The 24,368-nt window shown below is 30.6% G+C and overlaps 2 protein-coding genes across 3 annotated transcripts; one reads left to right on the forward strand and one right to left on the reverse strand.

The window, feature by feature from the left end:
• Positions 1–6,243: 6,243 nt before the first annotated feature.
• On the forward strand, positions 6,244–13,660 carry LOC129757428 (WW domain-containing protein tag-325-like). 2 transcript variants are annotated; one of them, XM_055754652.1, is made up of 6 exons: positions 6,244–6,431; positions 6,554–6,590; positions 6,657–6,951; positions 7,034–7,357; positions 7,422–7,518; positions 13,461–13,660. In XM_055754652.1, exons 1-6 carry the CDS (start codon positions 6,340–6,342, stop codon positions 13,639–13,641), a joined length of 1,026 nt encoding a protein of 341 aa, XP_055610627.1. In that variant the 5' UTR covers positions 6,244–6,339; the 3' UTR covers positions 13,642–13,660. The 2 variants fall into 2 exon arrangements, with proteins under 2 accessions (XP_055610627.1, XP_055610628.1); XM_055754653.1 differs by having other exon boundaries at positions 7,425–7,518.
• Positions 13,500–19,631, reverse strand: LOC129757427 (cytochrome P450 4d2-like). The gene is made up of 6 exons (XM_055754651.1): positions 19,446–19,631; positions 19,249–19,355; positions 14,408–15,070; positions 14,223–14,350; positions 13,881–14,170; positions 13,500–13,821 (listed from the first exon to the last, which is right to left on the reverse strand). Exons 1-6 carry the CDS (start codon positions 19,594–19,596, stop codon positions 13,643–13,645), a joined length of 1,518 nt encoding a protein of 505 aa, XP_055610626.1. The 5' UTR covers positions 19,597–19,631; the 3' UTR covers positions 13,500–13,642.
• Between the last annotated feature and the right edge of the window lie 4,737 nt (positions 19,632–24,368).

Below are 24,368 nucleotides of genomic sequence, written 5' to 3' on the forward strand. Positions count from 1 at the left end.
TCAAGAATACTAAATCGGTATTGGCAATAACTCAAAAAATTCTTATATAGATTTTTTTTTTCATGTTTTATAATTTTTTTTTATAATTTTCTTTTATAATCTTTTTATTTAGAAAAAAAATTAACTTAAAAAAATTGTTGCGGCTAAGCTTGGCAGCCAAGCCTTTTGGGTTTTTTTTTATGTTCTCAAAATGTCAGAAATTTATTCAAAAATAACATAAATTGTATTGTTGGAATGCTTCGAAAATGAACCAAATCATCCAAAACTGCTTATAATGTTGAAAAAATCATCTAGAAATTAATTATTTGAAAATGGTTTTAATTGTTGTATTTTTTTAAATCGAAATTTCCTAAATTTCAAATATTTTGCCAAATTGCCAATAAAAGCAACTCAAATGGTCGGCATTATCGAAAAAAAAATTAAATTTAGAAAAATTTTCAAATTCTCAAATATCATCAACATAATTTTTATTGTAATTAGAAAAAGAAATTGCCTCAAATGTCTTAAGTATGATGAAAATTGAATAACCTACGTTTCAAAGAATTGTCCTCATATTTCTCGATATCGCAAAAAGCTTCATTCTCAGCTTAATTAAAAACTTTTTGCACTTGCAATACTTCTTATCTCTAACGTTTGAAACCTTTAAAAAAAATTATATTTTTTTTGTCGAAATTTAATAGAATCTTTAAAAGTTGCTTAATTTGCCAAATATTTATTGATAATCAAACAGCTCAGATTGTTTCAATATTAATTGTAAATTTTGGAAAAAAATTGTTCGATAATGTCGACGTCAATAATTTTCAACATCATTCTAAGTTTGCAAAAATTTTGCATAACAAACTAGGAATTTTCTAAAAATCAATCGAATAGGACTAAAATGCAATTTAAATTAATTCATAGAGTCTTTTAAAATAAAAATTTATCACTAGCAAAAAATAAAAAAAACATTTTTGAAATTTTAACAAATTTTTAACTTTACTCTACAGGAACATAAGATAATCCAGCAATTTACATGTATTACAAATTGTGAAAAAAAAACACGAAGTCATTTGAAAAAGTTATAAAAAAAATCGATAATGCAATATTTATATTTTCTTTTAAATAAAAAATTCTGATATTTTTTAATCAATTTAGTCAATCTGTTAATAGTGTAAATTTTGTCAAAATTGTTAATTTTTTTGTCAATTTTGTATTTGTCAATTTTGTAGATTTTGTAGATTTTGTAGATTTTGTAAATTTTGTAAATTTCGTAAATTTTGTAAATTTTGTAAATTTTGTAAATTTTGTAAATTTTGTAAATTTTGTAAATTTTGTAAATTTTGTAAAATTTTGTAAATTTTGTAAATTTTGTAAATTTTGTAAATTTTGTAAATTTTGTAAATTTTGTAAATTTTGTAAATTTTGTACATTTTGTAAATTTTGTAAATTTTGTAAATTTTGTAAATTTTGTAAATTTTGTAAATTTTGTAAATTTTGTAAATTTTGTAAATTTTGTAAATTTTGTAAATTTTGTAAATTTTGTAAATTTTGTAAATTTTGTAAATTTTGTAAATTTTGTTAATTTTGTAAATTTTGTAAATTTTGTAAATTTTGTAAATTTTGTAAATTTTGTAAATTTTGTAAATTTTGTAAATTTTGTAAATTTTGTAAATTTTGTAAATTTTGTAAATTTTGTAAATTTTGTAAATTTTGTAAATTTTGTAAATTTTGTAAATTTTGTGAATTTTGTAAATTTTGTAAATTTTGTAAATTTTGTAAATTTTGTAAATTTTGTAAATTTTGTAAATTTTGTTAATTTTGTAATTTTTATTAATTTAGTAAATTTTGTAAATATTGTAAATTTTGAAAATTTTGTAAATTTTGTAAATTTTGTAAATTTTGTAAATTTTGTTAATTTGAAATTTTGAAAATTTTGTAAATTTTGTAAATTTTGTTAATTTTGTAAATTTTGTAAATTTTGTAAATTTTGTAAATTTTGTAAATTTTGTAAATTTTGTAAATTTTGTAAATTTTGTAAATTTTGTAAATTTTGTAAATTTTGTAAATTTTGTAAATTTTGTAAATTTTGTAAATTTTGTAAATTTTGTAAATTTTGTAAATTTTGTAAATTTTGTAAATTTTGTAAATTTTGTAAATTTTGTAAATTTTGTAAATTTTGTAAATTTTGTAAATTTTGTAAATTTTGTAAATTTTGTAAATTTTGTAAATTTTGTAAATTTTGTAAATTTTGTAAATTTTGTAAATTTTGTAAATTTTGTAAATTTTGTAAATTTTGTAAATTTTGTAAATTTTGTAAATTTTGTAAATTTTGTAAATTTTATAAATTTTGTAAATTTTGTAAATTTTGTAAATTTTGTAAATTTTGTAAATTTTGTAAATTTTGTAAATTTAGTAAATTTAGTAAATTTTGTAAATTTTGTAAATTTTGTAAATTTTGTAAATTTTGTAAATTTTGTAAATTTTGTAAATTTTGTAAATTTTATAAATTTTGTTAATTTTGTAAATTTTGTAAATTTTGTAAATTTAGTAAATTTTGTAAATTTTTAAATTTTGTAAATTCTGTAAATTTTGTAAATTCTTGAAACTTTGTAAATTTTGTAAATTTTGTAAATTTTGTAAATTTGGTAAATTTTGTAAATTTTGTAAATTTTGTAAATTTTGTAAATTTTGTAAATTTTGTAAATTTTGTAAATTTTGTAAATTTTGTAAATTTTGTAAATTTTGTAAATTTTGTAAATTTTGTAAATTTTGTAAATTTTGTAAATTTTGTAAATTTTGTAAATTTTGTAAATTTTGTAAATTTTGTAAATTTTGTAAATTTTGTAAATTTTGTAAATTTTGTAAATTTTGTAAATTTTGTAAATTTTGTAAATTTTGTAAATTTTGTAAATTTTGTAAATTTTGTAAATTTTGTAAATTTTGTAAATTTTGTAAATTTTGTAAATTTTGTAAATTTTGTAAATTTTGTAAATTTTGTAAATTTTGTAAATTTTGTAAATTTTGTAAATTTTGTAAATTTTGTAAATTTTGTAAATTTTGTAAATTTTGTAAATTTTGTAAATTTTGTAAATTTTGTAAATTTTGTAAATTTTGTAAATTTTGTAAATTTTGTAAATTTTGTAAATTTTGTAAATTTTGTAAATTTTGTAAATTTTGTAAATTTTGTAAATTTTGTAAATTTTGTAAATTTTGTAAATTTTGTAAATTTTGTAAATTTTGTAAATTTTGTAAATTTTGTAAATTTTGTAAATTTTGTAAATTTTGTAAATTTTGTAAATTTTGTAAATTTTGTAAATTTTGTAAATTTTGTAAATTTTGTTAATTTTGTAAATTTTGTAAATTTTGTAAATTTTGTAAATTTTGTAAATTTTGTAAATTTTGTAAACTTTGTAAATTTTGTCGATTTCGTAAATTTTGTAAATTTTGTAAATTTTGTAAATTTTGTAAATTTTGTAAATTTTGTAAATTTTGTAAATTTTGTAAATTTTGTAAATTTTGTAAATTTTGTAAATTTTGTAAATTTTGTAAATTTTGTAAATTTTGTAAATTTTGTAAATTTTGTAAATTTTGTAAATTTTGTAAATTTTGTAAATTTTGTAAATTTTGTAAATTTTGTAAATTTTGTAAATTTTGTAAATTTTGTAAATTTTGTAAATTTTGTAAATTTTGTAAATTTTGTAAATTTTGTAAATTTTGTAAATTTTGTAAATTTTGTAAATTTTGTAAATTTTGTAAATTTTGTAAATTTTGTAAATTTTGTAAATTTTGTAAATTTTGTAAATTTTGTAAATTTTGTAAATTTTGTAAATTTTGTAAATTTTGTAAATTTTGTAAATTTTGTAAATTTTGTAAATTTTGTAAATTTTGTAAATTTTGTAAATTTTGTAAATTTTGTAAATTTTGTAAATTTTGTAAATTTTGTAAATTTTGTAAATTTTGTAAATTTTGTAAATTTTGTAAATTTTGTAAATTTTGTAAATTTTGTAAATTTTGTAAATTTTGTAAATTTTGTAAATTTTGTAAATTATGTAAATTTTGTAAATTTTGTAAATTTTGCAAATTTTGTAAATTTTGTAAATTTTGTAAATTTTGTAAATTTTATAAATTTTGTAAATTTTGTAAATTTTGTAAATTTTGTAAATTTTGTAAATTTTGTAAATTTTGTAAATTTTGTAAATTTTGTAATATTTGTAAATTTTGTAAATTTTGTAAATTTTGTAAATTTTGTAAATTTTGTAAATTTTGTAAATTTTGTAAATTTTGTTAATTTTGTAAATTTTGTAAATTTTGTAAATTTTGTAAATTTTGTAAATTTTGTAAATTTTGAAAATTTTGTAAATTTTGTAAATTTTGTAAATTTTGTAAATTTTGTAAATTTTGTAAATTTTGTAAATTTTGTAAATTTTGTAAATTTTGTAAATTTTGTAAATTTTGTAAATTTTGTAAATTTTGTAAATTTTGTAAATTTTGTAAACTTTGTAAATTTTGTCGATTTCGTAAATTTTGTAAATTTTGTAAATTTTGTAAATTTTGTAAATTTTGTAAATTTTGTAAATTTTGTAAATTTTGTAAATTTTGTAAATTTTGTAAATTTTGTAAATTTTGTAAATTTTGTAAATTTTGTAAATTTTGTAAATTTTGTAATTTTTGTAAATTTTGTAAATTTTGTAAATTTTGTAAATTTTGTAAATTTTGTAAATTTAGTAAATTTAGTAAATTTTGTAAATTTTGTAAATTTTGTAAATTTTGTAAATTTTGTAAATTTTGTAAATTTTGTAAATTTTGTAAATTTTGTAAATTTTGTAAATTTTGTAAATTTTGTAAATTTTGTAAATTTTGTAAATTTTGTAAATTTTGTAAATTTTGTAAATTTTGTAAATTTTGTAAATTTTGTAAATTTTGTAAATTTTGTAAATTTTGTAAATTTTGTAAATTTTGTAAATTTTGTAAATTTTGTAAATTTTGTAAATTTTGTAAATTTTGTAAATTTTGTAAATTATGTAAATTTTGTAAATTTTGTAAATTTTGTAAATTTTGTAAATTTTGTAAATTTTATAAATTTTGTAAATTTTGTAAATTTTGTAAATTTTGTAAATTTTGTAAATTTTGTAAATTTTGTAAATTTTGTAATATTTGTAAATTTTGTAAATTTTGTAAATTTTGTAAATTTTGTAAATTTTGTAAATTTTGTAAATTTTGTAAATTTTGTAAATTTTGTAAATTTTGTAAATTTTGTAAATTTTGTTAATTTTGTAAATTTTGTAAATTTTGTAAATTTTGTAAATTTTGTAAATTTTGTAAATTTTGAAAATTTTGTAAATTTTGTAAATTTTGTAAATTTTGTAAATTTTGTAAATTTTGTAAATTTTGTAAATTTTGTAAATTTTGTAAATTTTGTAAATTTTGTAAATTTTGTAAATTTGGCAATTTTGTAAGTTTTGTCAATTTCGTTAATTTTGTCAATTTTGTAAATTTGATAAATTTTGTAAAGTTTGTGCCTGTCCCGCTTCTTCATTTATACTTTGACTAATGGATTTTGATCTGAGTCTTATCATTTCAGAGAGGTCGATTTCTCGTTGTTGTTTACTGATTGATAATAACACCCACGCATCACTTGTTTGACAGCCAACCACCGGTTTTAAATCATTTGTTTCCCTCAGACGAATCTGGAACCTTATAGTTGAAATATATTTAGTATTCAATTAAATTATACATGTGATACACAAAAATGAAGCACGATCCAAAAATGCTTTACGGAGCATGTCGGGCTTTATGATTCACAGAAACGAACTAGATTACTCAATCAAGCTTAGCTTAGCATCCGGTAAGCAAACCGGAATTGTGTCGTTGATCGATAGAATTCCACTTTAAACTAGCCGCAGTCAGCACAGTTTTAATTGTTCTTTAATTGCGGCTAATTCAATTCATTCCACTTTTTACCAAACTCAGAACGCGATTGAAGATAAAAATCAACATCACTCGAAGTGGCATTTAAGTCGAGAGCATGCAAAATTGCCACCCGGTTTCTGCGAAAACACTCATATTTTATCTCGCAATATCCCAAAACTATTAGTCATATGTAGTGCCGGCAATATCTCAGCGTCGAAGTGGGAAAAAAACTTCGCAATGCTGTGTAAAATATGCTCTGCGTTCGGCGAGTGATGGCCAATCACTATCGGGTTCGAGCTTATCTTTCTAGTAAGCACTCATTCACAGACAGTTGACTCAGTAAGCTCCCGAGCATTACTCCAGCTGGTAGGCTCCCTGAAATTGGTTGATTAACTCTGAGTTTGTGCGAAATTCGACCTCAAACAGTAGATCCGGCGTTGGTTTTAAGTAATGGCAGGTCATTCTGGAGATCCCAATAGGCCGAAGAATCGTCCCAGAAATTTGTTCGAAGGCTTCACAAATCGTTCGGGCCCACCCAGAAGGTTTGTTTGTGGTACTCAGGCTGATGCCATTGTACTCCGATGTTCTTATCTAATTTTTTGTAGAGTGTTATCAAACGAAGAGCACGGTGGTGAGTTCATTCATTGTTCATTTCTCGTTACAGAACTAAAAATCAGCATCTACCAAATCGTGAATCAAAGGTAATAAATAACAGCCGTAAAGTTTCAGAACCATCCAACCTCAATAATGGTCTATGTCGATTTTAGTCAGTTATCGATTCCGTCAGTGTCGTGGATCAGTTCCGATACCTTCAGACCCAGCACGAGTTACTGCTAGATCAACACCGGAAGTTGAAGGCGGCAAACAAGAGGCTCGAAAGTGTTCAGGAGCAGCTACGGATTGAAAACTCCAGCCTCAAAGACGCCTACGAAGAACTACAGGAGAGTTACAACAATCTGCTAGATTCGCAGAACCATTTCAACTTCGGAAAACTGCTGGTCAACTTGAAACTAAAACGACGAGCTACGAAGGAGAATCTAGTGACCAGGAATATTATACAGAGTAAGTTATGACTTCCTTCAACTCAATCTCAGCTGAACTCAAGAATCAAATCACATTTTCAACCATAATCATCTTCCCTCAGATGAAGCATGCTTCGACACGTTCCTGGAGCACGTTGTGATGCACGATAGGCCGAAAATCCCCAAAATTGTGCATGAGTGTATTGCGGTGGTGGAATCGAACGAGAAGTTCCTGAATACGGTTGGTCTCTATCGGGTATCGGGCAATCACAACACCATTCAAAATTTGCGCTATGACATCAATGCCGATAACTACAAAAAACTGCGGAAGCAGAAAAGTCCGCACGAAGTTTGTGGAGTGTTGAAGCTGTTTCTGAGGGAGCTCAAGGAACCGTTGATATCGTTGCAACAGCTGGCGAGGGTGATCCCAGGGCCGTCGGATATGAGTAATGCTTAAGCGGAATTTTTGATGTTTTTGTTGGATTCATATGATTTTATTTATGTTTTTAGCAGTTCATAGCAGAACGTTGAAGGTGTTGGAGCTAGTCAATTCTCTGGATGAAGTACGGAGGAATACGCTTTGCTGTCTGATGAGGCACTTGAAAAAGTGAGTACTAAGTTTGTCTAAAATGCGCATTTAGCTTTTTTGGTAGGTCAATTGGTTACCAAGGTGATACTGATAACCTATGCCACACTACTCTTATCCCCGAACACTCAGCATGAGATTTGTGGAGGGATGGCGTACATCCCTCCCATGACACTCCTCGCTAAAAACCAATATATTTCTCTTGTTCCTAAACAGATGCTTACAAATTTATAGTTTTAGAAACCTCGTAATGTAACTCAAACATGTTTCTCAGACAATATTCACCTACATCACTTCGGTTTTCCGTTATTGAAAATCTAAGAAAAAAAATCCGAAAAAACGTGCTTCGGAAAAAAAATGTAAATCAGCTATGGAATGCTAAAAAAAAATTTCACTTAGTGTCTAAGAAAGCTGAAGTTACGGATTGCACATTTGAACACAGATTTTGAAGCATTAGAATCGAACAAGTTCGATACCTCGTTGAAAACTTGACAGCATCGATTCAGCGGGTGATTTTGTCCAAAAATTGTTCTACTCCTTGGCTCCAAAAGGTGGTTTTGAGACGCAGTCGGTGAGCTGGAGCGCTTAAACTTAGACTCTGAAGCAGTTTCGGGCACTCAATATTATTGGACAGGATATCGTAGACAAACATTCTTTGTAGGTACACCCTTCTTTGACTCAACGATGTCATAGACAGCAAGCCACACCTTTGTGGGTAGGGCGGTAGCCTGAGAGGATCTTGCCAGGGCAGTCGGCGCAACGCATAGCGAAGAACTTTATTAACTCTTTCTACATAAGGCGCCCAAACTAGTACCGCATACTCCAAGACACTGCGGACTAATGAGTATAACACTGCTTTCAAAGCGTACGGGTCCTAAAAGCTCAAATTGTTTCGTCGAAGAAATCCAAGCAAAGAACAAGCTTTTGCTGTTGTAGTGGCGATATGCTGGATAAACGATAGCTTTTGGTCGAAGGTTACTCCCAGGTCTTTTATGCTAGTCACTCTTTAAAGAGGAGTACCATCTAGAGCGTAGTTAAAGACAACTGTGGTTCTAGTTTTTAAAGAAGCTGATACATTTGCATTTTTCAGCGTTAACTACCATTCTGTGTTTTTCACACCATGGCAACACTCTGGAGTCGATGGTCCAATAGATTTTTAAGTCGTCTGCAAACATAAGTTTAGGCGATTTAAGAAATGTTGCCAGGTCGTTTATGAAGAGCACGAAGATAAAAGTGACTGCCTTGTGGAACTCCGGACGGTATTTCGAACACAGTAGAGTGTGTTCCACGAATATTTATATAGCCTTGACGATTTAATAGATACGAAAGTAACCATTTAGTTGCCCACTCTGGAAATCCAAAGCGCCTCAATATTTCTTGCACGAATGTGAGGAACTTTGTCGAAGGCTTTGGCAAAATCGATGTAGATAGAATCCACTTGCATTTTTTTACTAATTGTGGCATGTAAATCACTGGCATTGCACATCAAGTTGGTCAACGTTGATCTTTTCCTAATATAACCGTGCTGTACCTCGGTAGTTTTCCACCCGATGTGCATTTCCAGACTTATGAATCGGTGCAATTGACGCGGATTTCCAAAGGCTCGGAAAAACTCCTTCTGAGATTGATCGGTTAAATAACAGACAAAGCGGCTTGGCGAGGGAAACTGCAATTCTCGAGATCAATGACGGAGGAATTCCATCCGGCCCTGGACCTTTTGATGGATCGAGAGTACCCAGAACAATTGTAACTTCCAGCTCAGAGAAAAGCGCCTAATGTCATAGTTGGGCAGAGTTCCAAAGTAGGAATCGGAGCAGTCTGGAGTTATCGAGCTATATACGCTGCTGAAAAATTCGGCAAATGAATCGGCTGATTCTTTGATACAACTTGACGTGGGGTTCGAATGGGGTCGGCTGTTGATAAATTTCCAAAACGTCGAAACTTTACACAAATATGATATCATTTTTTTTCCATCGTAACACATCAGCAGATTTGAATCGCATATTAGTCTTCCAATCAAACAGTTTATGATTATCTTGATCAAAATTGCTAAAAAACCGTTTTAGACGCAAAAACTAAAAAAAAATCACACGACTCGATTTGAGTTTTTTGTTTGCAAATAAAGAGATGAAATATTTTTAATAGTCTAGGCTTTGAGAAAACCTGTTTTCAAAAAAAATCGGCCGAAGGGGACCAAAGTTATTCATGAAAAACTGGATTTTCGTATTCCTCCCGGACAAAATGTCCCAAAATCCCATACAAACTTCAGACTCGTTGAGCGACCCCTTCCCGTGATCCGATCTGGCCCAAATTTGGCATGGGACCTTGTACTAGGCCTAGGATCAATTTAAGCCTACAGCGCATAACTTTTTCAAATGTCGGGTCATTTGGGGCACTCTAATGTCCATTGATGAGAGGAGTCACCTCATGAATATTCGATGAATCGGGAGGACCAACATGAAGAGTGTTCTGAAGGCTCACTCTTTGAATATGCATTGGATCAGGAGGAGTGTTATGAAGGTACACTTTATGATATCCGCTGGATCGGGAGGACCAACATGAACACTCAATAAACATGCGTTAGATCGGGAGGACCAACATGAAGAGTGTTCTGAAGGTTAATTCTTTAAATATGCGTTGGATCGGGAGGACCAACATGTAGAGTGTTTTGAAGGTAAATTCTATAAACATGCGTTGGATCGGGAGTACCAACATAAAGAGTGTTCTGAAGGCTCACTTCACATACTTCCGTTGAATCGGGAGGACCAACAAGAAGATCGTTCTGAAGGCTCACTCTATGAATATGCGTTGGATCGGGAGGACCAACATGAAGATCGTTCTGAAGGCTCACTCTATGAATATGCGTTGGATCGGGAGGACCAACATGAAGAGTGTTCTGAAGGCTCACTCTATGAATATCCGTTGGATCGGGCGGACCAACATGAAGAGTGTTATGAAGATACACTTTATGAATATCCGTTTGATCGGGAGGACCAACATGAAGAGTGTTCTGAAGGCTAACTTTATGAATATGCGTTGGATCGGGAGAAACAACATGAAGAGTGTTCTGAAGGCACACTTCATAAACTTCCGTTGAATTGGGAGGAGAAACAACATTAAGAGTGTAGTGAAGGCTCACTCTGTGAATACCCGTTGGATTGGGTGGACCAACATGAAGAGTATTATAAAGGTTCACTCTATAAACATGCGTTGGATAGGGAGGACCAACATGAAGACTGTGCTGGAGGCTCACTCTTTGAATATGCGTTGGATTCGGACGACCAACATGAAGAGTGTTATTAAGGTACACCTTATGAATATCCGTTGGATCGGGAGGACCAACATGAAGAGTGTTCTTAAGGATCACTCTTAGAAAATGCATTGGATCGGGAGGACCAACATGAAGAGTGTTATAAAGGTTCACTCTATGAATATGCGTTGGATCGGGAGGACCAACATGAAGAATGTTCTGAAGGTTCACTCTATGAATATGCGTTGTATCGGGAGGACCAACATGAAGAGTGTTCTGGAGGCTCACTCTATGAATATGCGTTGGATCGGGAGGACCAACGTGAAGATTGTTCTGAAGGCTCATTTTATAAACTTCCGTTGGACCGGGAGAACCAACATGAGGAGTGTTCTGAAGTTTCACTTCATTGATTTACGTTAGATCGGAAGGACCAACATGAGGAGTGTATTGAAGGTTGAATAGAGGAACCACCTATTGGAGCGGCAGGACCAACAAATCATGTTTGGAGCAGGGTAGCTTGTAGAAATTATTTGGTTTGGGAAACCTCCTATTAAAAAGGTACACAATGATTGGAAAGGCAGGTCTCGTTGCTTCATTCACTGGGTTTAATAAGGTACGACTCGTCAATTTGAATCCTGAATCAACGGATCAAAAATATATTATTGAAGCATCTTTATTGTTTTTATAATCATAGGATGTCGTCACTGATAACAGACAAAAGTAAATTTAAAAAAAAAGAAGAATCTCTTTTGTTTTGTAAATTTTCGTTAAGTGCCGTACTGATAAATCTGTTTTAGAACCGAGATACAGTGAAGGTTCTGAGTAACGCCTAAGAATGATAAGCTGTTAAGTGTTATCAAATTTGATGTTGACCTCTCATCTACGGTTTTCAGCCTCGTTCTGGTGCGTTCTCTGTGAAATCTGTAAAGCCGCCGAATGAGCTAAATTTGGAATTCGCAGAGCAGACCTGACTGAGCACTGAACACTACTTTGCTGTTACTTTTTGATGTGAGGTTATCCAAAGCTTGTGTTTATGAGTTGGAAAGATATATTAGAATAAATTAAAACAGAAGAAGATAGAAACTGCGCTTACAAAAACTGTTTGAATGCACTCGAGGAAAAGAAATCACGTGTGCTTGTCATGTTCTCAGCTTTAAATTTTGCTACTGAAACATTTGGCTACCGTATTTCATTTTTGTGTCGGGGGGAGAGGTGTAGCCAATTATCGTGAGCCCAACACTCTCTCAACCGATAGGCCTTTCCGAGTCGGCAATCTCCCTCAATCGCCCTCACTACACGCACACACAAAACGGCTAAGCTGTCGTGCCGCGAGTGAGCCTCGGTCAGCCGAAGACATTGATTGGGACAGGACACGAGTCTCCTGTTCAGCGGCTGAATAGTAAGCGAAGTTTGCAGAGGAGGGTCACAATCATAAAAGCATTTCTCGTATCCAATAGTTTATTATCGCGTTCTAAATTTGGTTCATTTGCTATCGAGTCACTCCTGATGAAGATAACTTGTACATAAATTATTCAGGTTATGTCATAGACTATGTTACTTTTGTATGGGAGTCCACCCTCTTTCAAAATGGAGGGTTCTGAAACTATAATAGAAACCATCCCCGGTCTTGGAAACGGTCATATACAAAATTTCACGATGATTGGTCCAGAAGTGTCTGAGTCTATAGGGAACCGACGAGAGACAAACATTCATTTTTATATGTATAGATGAAAGAACGGTGGATAGACAGGCATTAGTGCGCCAATAGAAGAAAGCTTGATAGGTGTTGAAATTTTAGGCTAGAGGGCATGTCGATGAAAAGCTCCAATGAATTGTTACACCTTTGCTCTACACACCAGCTACCTATGTATGAGAAACTGAGAAACAGAATTCCCATGTGAACTCATTAAAAATCCAGGAAAATTCCAGTGGAAGACCTACAAACAGCTGGAAAACAACTATTCGGCCTAAGTTATTATGGTAAATCGTTTATGGAGTCCTAGAAAATCTAACAGTGAGCTTAAATTTAAATAAAATTGAAGATGATCATGTTCACGAAGTTCAGGAATGTGAGAGGTTTATCAAGCGCAATCCGAAATTTTCAATAGGAGAAGCGATAAAAAGATAAAATTTTCTTACTGATTCGTCTACTTGCCTAATAAACAGGCCTGACTTAATTTCTACAAGATAGAAAAGCAGCCCACCGGTAAAATAAAAAAAAAACGGTGGTCAAATCGTGCGCAAAATATTTGGTCCGCTAGTGGGGAGATATTTTGAAAAATTTCTAAATGGACAGCCAAACGAACTCTTTAGCGGGCACCTGATAGGTTTCCAGCCAGAAACATTTCGTTGAAAAGTCCCGTCTGTATTTTCCGGAGATAAACAAGAAGAAACAAATTGAAAAAATAATGTCTAGTTCTTGAGAAGGCTGACGATCTGTAGAAGTTTCAGCTACAAAATTATAGCTTGTTTTTAAACTTTTATCGGGATCTATTTTAGATTTTCAAACTTGGAATATTTCAATGAATTTTTTTTTGTGAAATGTTATTGCTTTTGAGCCATTTTTTTTCTGCATTATAGAGCATTTGTTTCCGAAAAAAAAATTGGAATTTAAAAGCGTGGAAATGAAGAAATTTCCTAGTCGACATTTGTGTAATTAAAATAGTTTAGTTTCGCTTCAGGTTCAAAAGTTTAATTTCTCTCCTATTTGCAGAGTCGCCTCACACGAGGAGAACGAAATGGATACCCGCAGCCTCGGCATCCTGCTCAGTTCCTGCGTGTTCAACGAAACCCTATCCGACGTGTGTCCGGAAAGGTTCGAGGCGGTGAGCGCTGTGCCGCGGGAGTGTATCGTGACCATGATCGAGAATTATGAGGAGATTTTCGAGAAATAAACTACGGAGAGGATTTATTAGTTGAACGTGCAATGAATTTGATCGGCAGCTTTTCGGCCGGTTTGAGAACAATCTCCGACTTCAGGGTTGGTACAAAATTCGGGGTGGGAAGTTCCAGGCGGAATGCCTCTAGCAGTTTGATTACTGCTGTTTTTAACTCGTATTGGGCGAACTTTTGACCTGTAGTTATTAGAGGGAAAATAATTTCAATTGTGTTGATTAAAATATCAGGTTCATACCAATACAATTCCTGTTTCCGGCACTGAAAGGAATGTAGGTGAAGGGATGAGATTTCTCAGCGTCCCGAGCGATGGCGAATCTTTCTGGATTGAACTGTTCTGGATACTCGAAGTGTTCGGGATCACGATGCATACCGTAGATGTCAATGCACACGCAAGTTTTTACGGGAATGTCCATACCCTCGATTGTGGTGTTTTCCGTTGCCAGTCTTGCAATCATCGGAACCGGGGGAAAGAGACGGAGCGTTTCTTTGATCACCGAATCCAGATAGGGTAGGTTGTTCAGAGTGCTGAGAAAGGAACTGTTGAATGAGAGGAACTTCAAAGGTTTTCTATACTTACCTTATATCAAGATGCTTAGAATCTTTGACTACACTGAAAATTTCTTCATATAGTTTCTGTTGAACTACCGGATGCTTTGCAATGTTGTACAAAAGAAAGGTAAGTGCTGACGCTGTAGTATCATGACCCTAAGAAAAACAAAGTTCAAGCTTTCGAATATAAAAATCAAATACTGTTTGACTCACAGCAAAGGTAAACGTATCGACTTCCTCCCGAATGTCCTCATCCGAGAGCGGTTTTCCATCGACAGTGGCCTGTAGAAGTATATCAAGAAGAGCCATCTTCCGACGAGCTCCGTAACTATTTTCGTCCTCCTCTTCCGAACGGTCTGCAATCCTCGATTTCTCCTCCTCCAATGATTTCCTCCTCTGAGCAATGATGTTCAACGTGAAATCGTGAGTTTCCTTAATCAGCTGCCGAAATCTTTTGCTCTCCTTCGTGAATCTGAAAATCACATCGAAACTCGCATATAAGTTGAAAAACCGCCAGTTCAAAATCGAGGCGAGCTCTTCGACGGCCAACGGGTAGAACGAATTTTGGGTCTGAGCATTGCACCGATATCCGAGCGCCGTTTCACACAAAACGTCCAGGGTGAACAGTTTAAGGTTGGGGAATACGTCGACTTCGGCTCCGCTAAAGGACCTCAACTTTGCGCAGAGCACATCGCTCTGTTCGCCGAACACACGGACGAAGCTCTCCAGGATCTTGAAGTGGAAGCCCGGGGTGAGGATTTTGCGCCGAGTGAACCATTTCTCTCCCCGAGATATTAGCAGCCCGTAACCGATCCATTCGGCTACCTTATCGTAGTCTTCCGATTTCGTGGCGTACGATTGGGTGTTGAGGATTTTCTAGTGTAAGAAAAAGAGCTTTATCTTAAAACGCTTTCACTCAAAATTGTAGGTTGGGTTAATTATCAGCACAAATTGCAACGTTTTCAGCTATCCGGTTTTTCGATAAAATAATGACGGTATCATCTTACTATTGTATGGAACAAGTTTTCAGGGTAAGATTTTCAGAAAATTGAAAGAAACAAAAACCTATAGGTACTTATGAACACTTTTCATGTGATGATTTTCATTATTGTTTAATCCTAAAATACTCTAGAGTGTTTATATAACACTATTAGAAGTTTGACTGCTTGTTACTTTTTCCAGGCTCACCAAAACTAAAACTTTATCTAGTATCCCTAATAAGTTCATGAGATCTTTTATTTTTCACCATAAATTATTAATGGACGCTTCCCTAAAGTCCAGATAAAAAATTTACCTCCTTCAAGATTGTCAATATGGCACTCCTAGTTGAAATCGTTAGATTTTCCCAATCGTTTTTTTCTAAATAAAAAGTCTCAAGTCTCATTTGAATTCAAGGTCAATCATTTATTTCTATTATATACAAAGTCGGAGAAAATCCGAAACGAAATACATGCTTCAGAAATTTTTTTTGTCATTTTTGCCATTTTTGTCATTTTTGTCATTTTTTGTCATTTTTGTCATTTTTGTCATTTTTGTCATTTTTGTCATTTTTGTCATTTTTGTCATTTTTGTCATTTTTGTCATTTTTGTCATTTTTGTCATTTTTGTCATTTTTGTCATTTTTGTCATTTTTGTCATTTTTGTCATTTTTGTCATTTTTGTTATTTTTGTCATTTTTGTCATTTTTGTCATTTTTGTCATTTTTGTCATTTTTGTCATTTTTGTCATTTTTGTCATTTTTGTCATTTTTGTCATTTTTGTCATTTTTGTCATTTTTGTCATTTTTGTCATTTTTGTCATTTTTGTCATTTTTGTCATTTTTGTCATTTTTGTCATTTTTGTCATTTTTGTCATTTTTGTCATTTTTGTCATTTTTGTCATTTTTGTCATTATTGTCATTTTTGTCATTTTTGTCATTTTTGTCATTTTTGTCATTTTTGTCATTTTTGTCATTTTTGTCATTTTTGTCATTTTTGTCATTTTTGTCATTTTTGTCATTTTTGTCATTTTTGTCATTTTTGTCATTTTTGTCATTTTTGTCATTTTTGTCATTTTTGTCATTTTTGTCATTTTTGTCATTTTTGTCATTTTTGTCATTTTTGTCATTTTTGTCATTTTTGTCATTTTTGTCATTTTTGTCATTTTTGTCATTTTTGTCATTTTTGTCATTTTTGTCATTTTTGTCATTTTTGTCATTTTTGTCATTTTTGTCATTTTTGTCATTTTTGTCATTTTTGTCATTTTTGTCATTTTTGTCATTTTTGTCATTTTTGTCATTTTTGTCATTATTTTCGTCATTTTTGTCATTTTTGTCAATTTTGTCATTTTTGTCATTTTTGTCATTTTTTTAATTTTTTTCATTTTTTTAATATTTTTCATTTTTGTCATTTTTGTCATTTTTGTCATTTTTGTCATTTTTGTCAGTTTTGTCATTTTTGTCATTTTTGTCATTTTTGTCATTTTTGTCATTTTTGTCATTTTTGTCATTTTTGTCATTTTTGTCATTTTTGTCATTTTTGTGATTTTTGTGATTTTTGTCATTTTTGTCATTTTTGTAATTTTTGTCATTTTTGTCATTTTGTCATTTTTGTCATTTTTGTTATTTTTGTCATTTTTGTCATTTTTGTCATTTTTGTCATTTTTGTCATTTTTGTCATTTTTGTCATTTTTGTCATTTTTGTCATTTTTGTCATTTTTGTCATTTTTGTCATTTTTGTCATTTTTGTCATTTTTGTCATTTTTGTCATTTTTGTCATTTTTGTCATTTTTGTCATTTTTGTCATTTTTGTCATTTTTGTCATTTTTGTCATTTTTGTCATTTTTGTCATTTTTGTCATTTTTGTAATTTTTGTCATTTTTGTCATTTTTGTAATTTTTGTAATTTTTGTCATTTTTGTCATTTTTGTCATTTTTGTCATTTTTGTCATTTTTGTCATTTTTGTCATTTTTGTCATTTTTGTCATTTTTGTCATTTTTGTCATTTTTGTCATTTTTGTCATTTTTGTCATTTTTGTCATTTTTGTCATTTTTGGCATTTTTGTCATTTTTGTCATTTTTGTCATTTTTGTCATTTTTGTCATTTTTGTCATTTTTGTCATTTTTGTCATTTTTGTCATTTTTGTCATTTTTGTCATTTTTGTCATTTTTGTCATTTTTGACATTTTTGTCATTTTTGTCATTTTTGTCATTTTTGTCATTTTTGTCATTTTTGTCATTTTTGTCATTTTTGTCATTTTTGTCATTTTTGTCATTTTTGTCATTTTTGTCATTTTTGTCATTTTTGTCATTTTTGTCATTTTTGTCATTTTTGTCATTTTTGTCAATTTTTGTCATTTTTGTCATTTTTGTCATTTTTGTCGTTTTTGTCGTTTTTGTCATTTTTGTCATTTTTGGCATTTTTGTCATTTTTGTCATTTTTGTCATTTTTGTCATTTTGGTCATTTTGGTCATTTTTGTCATTTTTGTCATTTTGTCATTTTTGTCATTTTTGTCATTTTTGTCCTTTTTGTCATTTTGTCATTTTTGTCATTTTTGTCATTTTTGTCATTTTTGTCATTTTTGTCATTTTGTCATTTTTTTGTCATTCTGGTTATTTTTGTCATTTTGTCGTTTTGGTCATTTTGGTCATTCTTAACTTTTTTTTCATTTTGACATTTTGATCTTTTTGGTCATTTTTGCTATTCTTGTTATTTTTGTCTTTCATAAGTTTTTATTGATTTTTATAATATTTGCCATATATGTCATTTTTGCAATTCTTGCTTTTTCTACAATTTTTTCTCGTTTGCCATTCTTGCACTTTATCATTTTTATTATTTTGGTCGTTTTTGTTATTTGTATCCTTTGAATTATTTTTGTCATTTTTGTAATTTTTGTCATATTTTTCCATTTTGGCTGTTTTTCTCAGTTTTGCTTTTTTGTCGTTTTTGACGATTATTTCATCATGTCGTGTTTGTCATTTATGGCTTTTTGTTATATTTTTCTTTTTTTGTTTGTTTTTTTTGTTATTTTTGCCATTTTTGAGATTTTTGTCATTTTGTAATTTCTGTGATTTTTACCTTTTTTTTTTTTATCATTTTTTGTCATTTCCATCATTTGTGTGCTTTTTGTCATTATTGTCAATATCGTTTAGTTGAATCTTTTCAAACCATTCGAGTTATTAGAAAAGAAGTTAATATATCAGGTACTGAAATGTTTGTCATTATTGTTATTATTTTTCAGTTTTGTCGAAAGTGATAAGTTCGATTTTATACCAAGTTTGGTTACACTTTTTGTTCATGTGGGTACTTCAGATCAATTGGTTCAGAATCACATTAAGGTGTTCCTACTCAATTTTTTACTGTTTTTTAAATCTGATGAATATAAGCCTAAGCCGATTTTAAGTCATCAGCTTTTAGATCGATCGGTGAATGTAATTTGAGTTTTATTTTGTCAGAATCTGCAGTTTCATTATGATATTGACCGTCCAGAGTTTAAATCCCATTTGGGAGCACCTCATCTCCATAAATTCACAGTTTTTAAGCCTCTTGTGAATTTTTAGAATTTAAATAGAAATTGACGAAAATTAAACCATTTGCATGCGAGCTTATCGGAAAAAATAGTAAACAGTTTAATGCTGCTTCATGGCGACCGTCAAAAATTCGATGGATTACCGAGTATTCAGATTCAAACTTCATATAAAGAATTATGGTATGGATTGAGAATCAAGTTCAGATTGAAAATTTGGAATTCGAGTTAAAAAATTCTAAATTTTAAGAATCTATATCCTGGATTCAGAACTACAAACTAATGTGTGGTGTTAGAAGAAACTCTATCAGTATCTACTACTTCATAGGCCCGTGCCGAACATAAATTTGGTATGTGATGATAATGCTTCTAAATAAAATCTACCCGCTCATTTTCACCATTCGTTTCTTCTAATTTTCTATCCGTCAGAAAAAAATTTCATAATCTTAAGATGTCCTCACTAAAAAAGGCAACACTTTTCACCGACAAACATAAAATACGGTGATTAATCTCTTCGTAGAACTAAACATAAGAATCGAGTCGGCGCTTACCTCTGCGATTTCCGGCTTGGAGAACACCAGGGTGCACTCGTACCCGAAGCTGATCTTGTACGCTCTCCCGTAGGTCCGCGAATAGTGCCGCAACAGGTCGAATATGGCTGTGCGTCCATGGAGAGGAATGAATCGACAAATGAGCATATCACAACAAAACAGGGAAAAAGAACGGGGGGAAATGCGCTTTCACTTACCCACGGGACTAAGATTCACAAATTCCAGACTGCTTCCGACCAGTGGCCATTCTCGAGGCCCCGGAAGCTGCTCGAACTGCCGACAGATAGTTTGAATGGCTAGCAAAAGTAAAACTAAACATATTGCTATAGATAATATGAATACAAACATTCTAATGAACGAGAATGAGGGAGACACAGTGAAAGTTTCAGCACTACTGCGGGCTCAGAAGAACTTTTTGAAGCAGAGTGAGGTGGGTTTGTTTTGATTATCATTACTCTCTCATCACTTTTGAGCTTGGATCTTACAGACTGTGAGAAGTTTGCAATATAACATTCCGCTCATGATTCACCTGGTGGTATCTTAAGAATTCTGAGTTCTGAATTCTCAATTCATTACGTATTCTGATTTCAGAATTAAGATTTACCCATTAAAGGATATCTACTAAATAATGTAAGAATCATGCCCGTACTCGTAAGCATGGAGCGAATGCAAATAAACATGATTGCGTCGTTGATAAACACAAGTGCTATTATTAAATTTCTAGCTTTGACTATCAGCGATCTACATCGCTAACATGTTGAGGAACTAGTAAAATGTACACACGCCTTATTTGTAAGTCATACTTAAAAGGAACCGATTAGAATAATCTAATAATCATCTTGAACAATGAGGCCTCAATGGCGTTAGGTATGTGATGCGTTCCATTCATTTTTTTTGTTCCTGTTAATGATATCATTATTTAATTTTATACACAAGTTCCTGAATAACAAAAACTACAAACTTTTCGGTTTTTTAAACTCCTCAACAAAGTTTCTTTGGTCTTGAAATTGATCCTACCTATTATATGTAGAGGTGCAGAAAGTGTTTGATAGAACACCTTACGTATAGGATTTGGCTGCGCGTCGTCGTTCACTCCATCACCCCCGTTGAAGCATGCCTACATAATATCTTCATCGTATTTGCAACAGGTTTGCACTAGACAGCACGGCAAAGCTGAAACGACTGAAAGTTACTTTCTTCGCTTTCGATCTCGAGCTTGAATTTTAAAGAAAAAAATCTCACTATTTCAGTTCTTTAAGTTTAAGTGTTTCATGCAGATGCAGAATTTTCTAGAATCATTCTAGAAAGCATTTCTTTGACAAAGAATAACGATCGAGAAAAATATGTTCTAAATTTCGTGATCTAACCAACCTGTACCTACATCGAACCTTTTTTATTTAATTTTTGACGGTCGCCATATTAAAACGTTTGAGCTTCATTATTCATTCTATAAGTATAAAATCATAACTGTTACTCTATCTATTTATAAAAAAAGATGAACGTTTGTCTGTCTGTCTGTCTGATTCAGCGTGAAATTTGATATATGACCGTTTTCAGTACCGGGGATGGTTTCTATAATAGTTTCAGAACTCTCCGATTTCAGAAAGGTAAGGCTCCCATACAAAATTTACATATTATATAGCACATCTTCTGAAAAATTTCGATCAATTTCCATTAACTTTTTTACAAAAGAAATGCTACACCATGATATAATTTGTTTTATTCATTTAATCATGTTCATTGACACGTGTGGCGAGATGAAAATGCTAGTTAGAATTTTTGTAAAGGAATGAAGAATAGGCGGATAGGCAAGCATCAGATGAGCTTCGTAGGATAAAGTTTGGATAGGTGTTGAAACTGTAAGTCTAGGGCATTTTTATTGGAAAGCATGAAAGTGTGGTGGTACGCCTTTGCCGTACAACAGACTACTCTGTATAGGAAGCGTGATCGACTTTTGATCAACACATTCCTAAACACAGCAGGCCAGTTGGATTGTGTATTGTGAATACGCAATCGGGCAAAAACGTAGCACCACACCGACTTACATGTGCTTTCTTAGATGCGCACCCGATTCTAGCGATGATTGCAATTTTTGGGTTTCGCTTAGAGTAGTTGCTACTTGTTGATTTTTCACATTTTATCTACTCGGCGTCCCTACTTTGCGATAATTAATCCTACGAAGCTCATCTGATGCTTGCCTATCCGCCTATTCTTCATTCCTTTACAAAAATTCTAACTAGCATTTTCATCTCGCCGCACGTGTCAATGAACATGATTAAATGAATAAAATTTATCGGCGATTAAAACTTATCATCAATTTGTTTTATTGTGGAACATGTTTTGACATATTCAGACGATTTGTTATTTGAAACTCCCTTGTCATTTTTAAAATGTGACAGAACTCTAACAATTCTTAAACTATTTCATAAAATTTCGTACGCATCTAGGTTTTAAAGTTATAAGATGATATAATATATTATAAAGCGTGAAAAAGTCCGATCTATACTGGGGATACTTGAAATGAATCGTTTTTTTTTGTGAAAATGCAAGAAATATCGTAGGTAAGTTTAAAATATATGCTTTAAAATCACAGAAATTAGAAAACTGAACCGAATATTCAGATTTTGAATTTGAAACGAAAAATAAATTCTAAATTCTAAAAGATATTCTTTTAGAAAAATCTTTAAATTATTTTTTATTTCTAGAAAAGCATTTTTTTGGATAGTAGAATTCCATTACAAAGGAGTGCCTAAATGTGTGTGTTTGTTTTAAGTTAAAAAAAGAAGTCCCAGATTCTGGATTTCGAACCATATTTTGTAAATTTTGTCATGAAATAGGAAAATTAGGAACGGGTCATGCATGATTCTGATTGAAATATCAGGATCAACTTCAATATTTATAAAGAATCCATCCAGATTACCTGAGAATTTTGCATTTTCAACCTTGGGGATGGTTTGATAAATGATTTTTTCCATTGATTTAATTGAATAAAAAAAACTTTAAAAATACAGACCCTGTTCGTTTTTGGAAACATTTGATTTTGGCAACATTCGATTTTGGCAACATCCAAACGGTTTTTTAGAACGACATTGCCTTATAATTTTCGTTATAACAGGTACTAATTTAATTTAGAGAAACACCATAATTACGTTTTACGTTCTAAAATGGTGATAAAATACAAAAAAAACATGTTTTTCTTCTGTAAAATTATTAAGTACCGTAAACTGGGGGAACTTTGACCACCGGAGTAACTTTGATCAACATGAAATTTTTGCAGATAATCATCATTAACTAAGTCTGAAGTTAAAATATCTGGAAACTGTTTTATATTTTTGAAAGCCTATAAATTGAGTTTTAAAAATGCTAAATTTGTTTTATAGTTGGAGTTTTTTTTATATTACTTAAAATGTAAGTTTAAAGTTTTTCGTAGACTCACAAACAAAAACCTCTCCTGATAACATGATAGCGTTTAGAAGAAAATTGGTTACTTTATGTGAAAAATGAACATTTTCAATGAGAAAGCCTGTATAAAACAAATGGCTAAAAACCATATCAAATGGTTAAGTTTGAAGAAAAAAATAACATGAGAACAGTGAGAGGGCCTGAGGAATTGCATGAAGGTAAAATTTCATTTGGTTTTGAGGCCAAAAAATATTGAGAAATTTTAATAGTTTTTGCCCCTAAATATATGCAGCAATAATCTCCAGCTTTTGAGTCTATTTGTTTTTATGAGAAAACGTTGAAAAATTCAAATGAGTCCGAAGAATAAATTACTGTTGTTGATTTTTTAAGCCTACTGTGCTAAATGCCTTAAAAACAGTAATTTTGAAGATGATAAGAGATACGTTAAAACCATAGTGATCAAAGTTACTCCGAAACATTAAATCCGGTTTGATAACAAACATTTAGTTATAGCCACCAATGTCTTTTGAATGTTCTGCTTTCAATGGTCATGCTTTATATTCCTTACCTCAGTAAATTTTTAAAACTTTTAAGTGTTACAAAAAAGCAACCCCTTCCAAAATATTCGAAAATGAATTAAATAAGTGATCAATGTTACCCCAGTTTACGGTTCTTAAAAATTATTTAAATAATGAAAGTTTCATATAATCCAAAAACAAATGCAATAAAAATACTTTAAATGACAAAAAATAATTAAAAAATGAAAAATTACAAAAAAGCAAATACGGCAAAATAAAAATATTATAAACAAAATAAGAAAAGTGCTAAATGCATCATGATATAAAAAATACAAAATGACTAAAAATGGTCGAATATAGACTAAAAATTACGTTAATGATGATAATAACCGTTTTTTTTGTAGTAAAAAGTGAAAACAACGTTTGATTTTGGAAACTTTCATCAATGGTTGAAATCTAAGAATTTGCTCAGGAGTCTGGAAGATTTAATTCATTTGATTTGAGTATAGAATATGTTTTTAAAGAAAGAAAAAATATTTCTATGATCAAATTAATTTACCTCAAACTCTCAAACTTTTGACAAATTCAAATATTTTAATCGTCGATAGAAGTAAATCAGATGTTCAAACTTAAAAATAAGGAAATAAAATTTTGCAGTTCAATCTGATCCAAATTTACAAATCTAGTTTGAAATTTGAATTTCAATAAACTGCAATATTAATAACGTTTAACAATACACCGATAACATATGAAATTCACTGCAGATTTTTTTTTAAGAATTCTTACATTACATGCTTCTTCATCAGAAAATATTTTTTATTAAAAATCAATTCTATAATTATCACATTGCGGACCATATACGAGAAATCTCTCGCTTGATGCAAATGTGCTACTCTGAGCAGCATAACTCAAATGTTCTAAATTTAATTATGAAACTTTGTTCTACGAAACAAAAAAAGTAAATTTGTTAAATTTGGTCCGGCTAATTTTAAGATTTTTTTTTTCAAATTCAAATTCAGTTTTTTCATGAATCAAAACTTGCAAAATAAACACAAATAGGAATATACAACTTGATATATTTGATTTTCATCAGAGTTTTGTCTACAAACTGCCTTTGATTAAACATAATTCAAAATTTGGACTCTCGTGGGTTTACCCTTAAACGGGGGGAGGGAGGGGGGTGGGTTTCTACGGCCATGA

This window comes from Uranotaenia lowii, chromosome 3 (genome assembly GCF_029784155.1).
Source record: "Uranotaenia lowii strain MFRU-FL chromosome 3, ASM2978415v1, whole genome shotgun sequence".
In the NCBI taxonomy this organism is placed as follows: domain Eukaryota; kingdom Metazoa; phylum Arthropoda; class Insecta; order Diptera; family Culicidae; genus Uranotaenia; species Uranotaenia lowii.